This window comes from Salvelinus sp. IW2-2015, unplaced genomic scaffold, assembly GCF_002910315.2.
Source record: "Salvelinus sp. IW2-2015 unplaced genomic scaffold, ASM291031v2 Un_scaffold3072, whole genome shotgun sequence".
Taxonomy (NCBI): Eukaryota; Metazoa; Chordata; class Actinopteri; order Salmoniformes; family Salmonidae; genus Salvelinus; species Salvelinus sp. IW2-2015.
The window spans coordinates 20,203-28,758 of record NW_019944363.1 but is presented as its reverse complement, the minus strand read 5'-3'; the positions used below and the strand labels follow the sequence as shown (position 1 = coordinate 28,758).

Genomic DNA, 8,556 nt, shown 5'->3' with positions numbered 1-8,556 from the left:
AGTACGTGGTCTGACTCCTCACCTTCTGCAGGGACGTGGTCTGACTCCTCACCTTCTGCAGGGATCGAGGTACGTGGTCTGACTCCTCACCTTCCGCAGAGTGATCGAGGTCTGACTCCTCACCTTCTGCAGGGATCGAGGTACGTGGTCTGACTCCTCACCTTCTGCAGGGATCGTGGTCTGACTCCTCACCTTCTGCAGGGATCGAGGTACGTGGTCTGACTCCTCACCTTCTGCAGGGATCGAGGTACGTGGTCTGACTCCTCACCTTCTGCAGGGATCGAGGTACGTGGTCTGACTCTCACCTTCTGTAGGATCGAGGTACGTGGTCTGACTCCTCACCTTCTGACAGGGATCGAGGTACATGGTCTGACTCCTCACCTTCTGCGGGATCGGAGGTACGTGGTCTGACTCCTCACCTTCTGCAGGGATCGAGGTACGTGGTCTGACTCCTCACCTTCTGCAGGGATTGAGGTACGTGGTCTGACTCCTCACCTTCCGCAGGGATCGAGGTACTTGGTCTGACTCCTCACCTTCTGCAGGGATCGAGGTACGTGGTCTGACTCCTCACCTTCTGCAGGGATCGAGGTACGTGGTCTGACTCCTCACCTTCTGCAGGGATCGAGGTACGTGGTCTGACTCCTCACCTTCTGCAGGATCGAGGTACGTGGTCTGACTCCTCACCTTCTGTAGTGATCGAGGTACGTGGTCTGACTCCTCACCTTCTGCAGGGATCGAGGTACGTGGTCTGACTCCTCACCTTCCGGCAGGGATCGAGGTACTTGGTCTGACTCCTCACCTTCTGCAGGGATCGAGGTACGTGGTCTGACTCCTCACCTTCTGCAGGGATCGAGGTACAGTGGGAGAACAAGTATTTGATACACTGCCGATTTTGCAGGTTTTCCTACTTACAAAGCATGTAGAGGTCTGTAATTTTTATCATGACACTTCAACTGTGAGAGACGGAATCTAAAACTCCAGAAAAGTAGTAATTAAGTAATTAATTTGTCCAACACTGGAACTCAAGTCAAGGTAAGGGGTCTATTACGGATCCCATTAGTTCCTGCCAAGTCAGCAGCTACTCTTCCTGGGGATTAGTATGAATTCCCATTCATTCCTGCCAAGACAGCAGCTACACCCTTCCTGGGGTCCAGCAACATTAAAGCAGTTATATACAGTGTTAAGAAAAATTATGTGAACCCTTTGGAATTACCTGGATTTCAGCATAAATTGGTCAAATTTGATATGATCTTTATCTAAGTCACAACAATTCGATCCCTGCAGAAGGTGAGGAGTCAGACCACGATCCCTGCAGAAGGTGAGGAGTCAGACCACGTACCTCGATCCCTGCAGAAGGTGAGGAGTCAGACCTCGATCACTGCGGAAGGTGAGGAGTCAGACCACGTACCTCGATCCCTGCAGAAGGTGAGGAGTCAGACCACGTCCCTGCGGAAGGTGTAGTTTCCTAAAGTATGTTCCAGAAATAACATGTGTTTTTCTCCACTGTGGTGTATATTATCAACCCAGTCTCAAACATCAGATCATATTTTGGTAAAATCACTTTAATATTATTCATAAAGAAATAAGACAGTTTTGTTATAAAACACAAGTCACATGAATTAATAAATATAGACAATATAAGCATTTACACAAGTAATTCAGGATATAAAATAAATGAGAAAGAAAGAAATACATTATTTTAAAAAGTMAGTTTTTTTTCTTCTCTTAGATAGCGTTATAGTCTATGCCTCTATATTCATAGTGCTACGTTCATTGAGATTTGAAACGGATAGAAACCCACAGAGAAGCATGCAACAGGCTCATCGTGTCACATGACGTCTCCTGGTTCCCGTGGTAACCYCGGTCAGGGCTACAGGGTCTGTACAATAGGGTCAAGAGTAAATTGGCACTGTAGTGCTATCTGTAGTGCTGCGGATAGCCTAGTAGCTGTCCGCAACAAACAAGATATGAGGGACTGTACACAGATCGAGAGGGAGGGTTGAGAAAACACTGTTGTAGAGCAGTCTCACTTAGCAGTGAGACAGGCCTAGATATATAAACATATGGATATGCCTACACACACTGATGTTCCTTCTTGGRTTATAAAGCCATTGGCAGTGTCGCCTACTGTTGAATCACCAGCAGACCGGTACACTGCATGGCCTTCAGTGTCTAAACCTGACACAGAGCACAGGACTATAGCCTCAGCATCTCTGACTGATGCTTCTGGTAGTCAGGCTGCAGTTCTGAGTGGTCATGGGATGGCTGAGGGACAGATATGTAGTGGACTGATCGTTCCCCCAATCACCGCTACTAGAAGAACAACGCAGTCCAGTGATGTTGTGCTGATTTGTAATGTAATATTGGTAGGATAAAGACAGATGGTTAGGCTCACTGCCTGAATACTGCATGTCTGTCAAGTCTTCTCCACAACATTTCCAATCATTATAATCCACATTATAATTCACATTTCNGGCCTCCAACTGCTCTTAAATGCAAGTAAAACTAGTTGCAAGCTCTTCAACCGATCGCTGCCCGCACCTACCCGCCCATTCTGACTTATGTGGACAACTATAAATACCTAGGTGTCTGGTTAGACTGTGAACTCTCCTTCCAGACTCACATTAAACATCTCCAATCCAAAATTAAGTCTAGAATTGGCTTCCTATTTCGCAACATAGCATCCTTCACTCATGCTGTCAAACATACCCTCGTAAAACTGACCATCCTACCGATCCTCGACTTCGGCGATGTCATTTACAAAATAGCCTCCAACACAATTGAAATAAGCAAACACTCATAATTTCAGTCGTTGTAGTAGCTGACATGTATAGTGTTGAGTCATCTGCAAACATAGACACAGTGGCTTTACTCAAAGCCAGTGGCTTGTCATTAGTAAAGATTGAAAAAAGTAAAAGGGGCCTTGGCAGCTGCCCTGGGGAATTCCTGATTATACCTGGATTATATTGGAGAGGCTTCCATTTAAAGAACACCCTCTGTTACCTGTCTAACAGAACACTCTTTATCCACAGTATAGCAGGGGTTTATAAAGCCATAACACAAGTTTTCCATCAGCAGAGTATGATCGATATTGTCAAAAGTTGCACTGAAGTCTAACAAAACAGCTCCCCCAATCTTTTTATCATCAATTTCTCTCAGCCTATCAGTCATTTGTGTAAATGCTGTGCTTGTTGAATGTCCTTCCCTATAAGCGTGCTGAAAGTCTGTTGATATTTTACTGTAAACAAATTGACATAGTATCTGGTTGTCACGCTCTGACCTTAGAGAGCCTTTTTATGTGTCTATTTGGTTTGGTCAGGGTGTGATTTGGGGTGGGCATTCTATGTTTTGTTTTCTATAATTTTGTGTTTCTATGTTTTGGCCGGGTATGGTTCTCAATCAGGGACCGCTGTCTATCGTTGTCTCTGATTGGGAACCATACTTAGGTAGCCCTTTTTCCCTCCTTTCGTTGTGGGTAGTTGACTTTTGCTAGTGGCACTTATGCCCTTTAAGCTTCACGGTTGTTCTTTCGTTTGTTTTGTTGGCGTCCTTTTTCTATAATAAAATGTACGCTCACCACGCTGCACCTTGGTCTTCTTCCAGCATCAGCCATGACAAAAAAAAAAAACCATTTATTCCAGAACTTTACTAAAGTTTGGTAACAGGCTGATTGGTGGGCTATTTGAGCCAGTAAAAGGGGCTTTACTATTCTTGGGTAGCGGAATTACATTTGCTTCCCTCCAGGCCTGAGGGTACACACTTTCTAGTACACTTCGATTGAAGGTATGGCAAATAGGAGTGCCAATATTGTCCGCTATTATCCTCAGTAATTTTCCATCCAAGTTGTCAGACCCCGGTGGCTTGTCAGTGTTGATAGACAGCCATTTTTCTTCACTTCTTCCACACTCACTTTATGGAATTCAAAATGACAATGCTTGTCTTTCATAATTTTATCAGTCATACTCGGATGTGTAGTGTCAGCGTTTGTTGCTGCCATGTCAAGCCTAAGTTAGCGAATTTTGCCAGTGAACAAAATCATTAAAGTAATTGGCAATAGAAGTGGGTTGTGATGAATGAGCTGATTCAATGAATGGAACAGAAAAATCTGCAGAATTGGAAAGGTTGTATCCCCCCATATAAATAACATTCTATTGGTTGCAAAAATGTTGTATAATAATTTAAATCCTGTGTTTTGTGTATCAGTACATCGAAAATCTCTGTAATCTGAATAAATCGAATAAGGCCATTCTTGAACATGGGGTGAGACATTCTTAATAATCTCTAGTTTGGATTTAAGTATAATCTTTATATGACAGAAGCCTTTAGTGAGAGGTCTAATGCATTAATATTTAATAATTTTGTCTGGCTTACCGTTTCAAATAAAATATTTTTTTTAAACAATTTTTTAAAACAATTCTTTATTTTTTAAAACAAGTCGCTAGGTGTAGGCAAGACCATGAGCGAATGGGTCAACTGGGATATGACTAAAAAGTTAACCGGGGTGATTTATCCACAAATAGACAGGTATTTTCCTTGCCACGGTAGCAAGATCTGATCTATGTTTAGCACTTTTATGGGTTGCATGCTTATTTCAATTGCTTTAAAGCAGAAGTAGACATGCTCATGTTATTTATATTAGTGCAGGGTGAGCTGCACACAGTGGACTTCCTACTAGGGCACACTGCCTCAGTGCTAACAGTATAACTCTGGTTCATAGGCACATGATTACTGCATACAATAGCTGTAGGATCAGCAGAGGCATTCAGGGCAGTAAGGGGGACATAAATAAGGTTACTCACATTGTGTCTACCAACACATGAAGCATTATGACAACTCAGCTACACAATGGTAGGGATTAGCTGAGCTGGGCTTGGGTCATTGATAAGTCATTGTCTCAACGCAGCCTGATCTAGGAATCCAAGTGATTTGGGTGGATCCCATCCTCCTTATAAAACGAGCTTTGTATCCAGACGGTATGAAAATTGTCAATAAATGTTACATCCACAGAGCTGTAATAGTCTTGTAGCTAGTTATGGAAGGCTAAAAGTCTGCTGAACCGTTCAATGCCACGATTTAGGGAGAGCAGAGGGCCAGATAGAAAATGGTCCTTTGTTGGTGTCAAGCAGAGACCCAATTAGTTATTTAAAATCAATCTTCAGCTGTTCTGAGCTGCCCTTCATAATGTGATTGAATCCCACATGAACTATGATAGACTCGATTTCCTGTTTGGAAGCAGCTTATTGATGTCCTGTACTCATGCTCCTGGATAATAATTTTATTTAGGAATGTAGTGAAGTAAAAGTATAACGTTGTCAAAAATATTAATAGTAAAGTACAGATACCCCAAAAACTACTTAAGTAGTACTTTCAAATATTTTTATTTATGTACTTTACATCAATGCGGACAAGAGCATAATAAACACAGCTTTTACAGCGCTGGAAACGTTTGTTAGCTATTCCAGGTGAAGCGGGCTCCGTTGCGAACTAACTGCTGGGTAGCAGGTGTTGACACTAACTCTTGTGAACTAAATAAAATGTAGGAAACAACAGGTAGGAGGCGCTAGGTATCTGAGTTTGTCACAGGAAATTACGTTACCTGCTGTCAGCATGACAAATCCTCCTGATTCAGCATAAAGACCAGGACCTGTTTTACCGAAATAATGTTGGTTCATCGTTAGAATAGGATCCTAGCCTTAAGCTGCTTTTGGTAAACCGGGCACTGGGCCTAGTTTTCCAGAGTCTTCGCATTAAATCATTGTTAGAACCACCTTACGATGAATCTTTAATAGCCAAGGTGTTTCCCCAGAGCCTTCGTTAGGAATGACACCTACAAGTAATCCAGACCACTCACATAGCAGATAAAGTGCATCATTAGGCTTATTTTCTGCCTTACCTCATAAGATATCATTCGAAAACAATGTATAAGAGTTGGGTAAATGGACATGATCATAAGATGGTAAGTGTTTAACTTGAGTCATGTATAGGATCTAATGTAATACAGTATCTGAAATATGTATTTGTAACATTTTGTCAAGATTAGTTTTATACCAAGATTAATTTATATAATTATAGATATTTAACCAGGTAGGCTAGTTGAGAACAAGTTCTCATTTGCAACTGCGACCTGGTCAAGATAAAGCAAAGCAGTTCGACACATACAACAACACAGAGTTACACATTGAATAAACAAACATCCAATCAATAATACAGTAGAAAAGTCTATATAAAGCATGTGCAAATGAAGTAGGATAAGGGAGGTAAGGCAATAAATAGGCCATGGTGGCGAAGTAATTACAATATAGCAATTAAACACTGGAANTGGTAGGGTATATTATGGTAGAGTACTGTTTGGTAGGCTATGTTATGGTAGGGTATAGGAAGATATGGTTTGGTAGGGTATAGTAGGATATTATATGGTAGGGTAGGATATATGATATTGTATTGTAGGGTATGGTACTCTAGGGTAGGGTTGGGTATGGTAGGATAGGGTATTGTATGATATGGTAGGATATGGTATTGTAGGGTAGGGTAGGATAGGATATGGTATAGTAGGATAGGGTAGGATAGGATATGGTATAGTATGGTATGGTAGGATAGGATATGATATGGTATAGTATGGTATGGTAGGATAGGATATGATATGGAATAGTATGGTAGGGTAGGATAGGATATGGTATGGTATGGTAGGATAGGATATGGTATAGTATGGTATTGTAGGATAGGATATGGTATGGTATTGTAGGATAGGGTAGGATATGGTATGATATGGTATGGTATTGTAGGGTAGGATAGGATATGGTATGGTATTGTAGGATAGGGTAGAATAGGATATGGTATCGTATGGTATTGTAGGATAGGGTAGGATAGATATGGTATAGTATGGTATTGTAGGATAGGGTAGGGTATGGTAGGGAAGGGTAGGATATATGGTAGGATAAGGGAATTTTGTAGGGTATGGTAGGATATGGCATGGTATTGTATGGTAGGGTAGGGTATGGTATGGTATAGTAGGGTAGGATATGGTATTGTAGGGTGTGGTAGTGTATGGTATTGTAGAGTATGGTGGAGTTTGGTAGGATATGGTATTGTAGGGTAGGGTAGGGTATGGTAGGATATGGTATTGTCGGGTATGGTAGGGTAGGATATGGTATGGTAGGATATATGGTATTGTAGGGTATGGTAGGATATGGTATTGTAGGATATGGTATTGTAGGGTATGGTAGAATATATGGTATGGTATGGTGGGATAGGATATGGTCAGGTATGGTATGATACAGCAATCCAACTGCAATGGATACCTAGCTATGATAAATTATTAACAGGGTGGAGCTGGAAAGATTAAAAAAATCATTGTAGACACCGACCATACCGGTAACATTGCAGGCATTTTACTGATATCCATCATTACGATAAGTAGCCCATACTAGAGAAATGTGACGTTTTAAATGAAATAACTTTGCTAATATGGGTGATTGTTCATGGAACAATTGATGCCCACAACCATCAAACTAGCAGTAGTAGTGAGTTTTTACACATTGAATAAACAAACATCCAATCAATAATACAGTAGAAAAGTCTATATAAAGCATGTGCAATGAAGTAGGATAAGGGAGGTAAGGCAATAATAGGCATGGTGGCGAAGTAATTACAATATAGCAATTAAACACTGGAATGGTAGAATGTGCAGAAGATGAATGTTGAAGTAGAGATACTGGGGTGCAAAGGAGCAAGATAAATAAATAGATACAGTATGGGGATGAGGTAGATTAGATGGGCTATTTACAGATGGGCTATGTACAGGTGCAGTGATCTGCTCTGACAGCTGGTGCTTAAAGCTAGTGAGGGAGATAAGTGTTTCCAGTTCAGAGATTTTTTGTAGTTTGTTCCAGTCATTGGCAGCAGAGAACTGGAGGGAAAGGCAGCCAAATGAAGAATTGGCTTTGGGGATGACCAGTGAGATATACCTGCTGGAGCGCTTTCTACGGATGGGTGCTGCTATGGTGACCAGTGAGCTGAGATAAGGCGGGGCTTTACCTAGCAGAGACTTGTTGTAGATGACCTGGAGCCAGTGGGTTTGGTGTCGAGTATGAAGCGAGTGCAAGTGTAGTAGTAAGATAAGACAGCTGAACATTAAAGTAGCGAGCCACATGTTCACGTTGATCATGAGACTGTGGTAATGGAGATATACTAGGGGACATTCTGGCCCTCTTTGTTTTCTCCATTGTGGCTGACGGACTGATCAGCACACATGGGCACTTGAAACAGTTGGACACACTAGACATATGGGTCTGACCTTTCCATTACAAACATACATGTCAGACAGCGTGGCGCTAAGTGGCGCCTAAAAGCAATTGGACACTAGACATATGGTCCTGACCTTTCCATTACAAACATACATGTCAGACAGAGTGGCGCCTAAGTGGCGCCTAAAAGCAATTGGACACTAGACATATGGTCTGACCTTTCCATTACAAACATACATGTCAGACAGAGTGGCGCCTAAGTGGCGCCTAAAAGCAATTGGACACTAGACATATGGTCTGACCTTTCATTAAC

At 41.9% G+C, this 8,556-nt stretch overlaps 1 protein-coding gene and 1 long non-coding RNA gene across 3 annotated transcripts in view; both read left to right on the top strand.

Annotated features, from left to right (window-relative positions):
• LOC139025692 (KICSTOR complex protein SZT2-like) overlaps nt 1–1,461 on the top strand; it is a 99,042-nt gene extending 97,581 nt beyond the window's left edge. The window contains exons 21-25 of the mRNA XM_070440857.1: nt 3–140; nt 240–398; nt 543–626; nt 732–816; nt 1,285–1,461. Coding sequence (XP_070296958.1) covers nt 3–140; nt 240–398; nt 543–626; nt 732–816; nt 1,285–1,461 — 643 coding nt within the window. The remainder of the gene's footprint in view (nt 1–2; nt 141–239; nt 399–542; nt 627–731; nt 817–1,284) is intronic.
• Nucleotides 1,462–8,333: 6,872 nt separating this feature from the next.
• Nucleotides 8,334–8,556, top strand: part of LOC139025691 (uncharacterized) — a 1,427-nt gene continuing 1,204 nt past the window's right edge. The window contains exon 1 of one of the 2 annotated variants that reach the window (XR_011477303.1): nt 8,334–8,369. This is a non-coding gene — a long non-coding RNA (uncharacterized lncRNA). Of the gene's footprint in view, nt 8,370–8,502; nt 8,539–8,556 lie in introns of those variants that run through there. The other variant, XR_011477302.1, reaches the window with a different exon arrangement.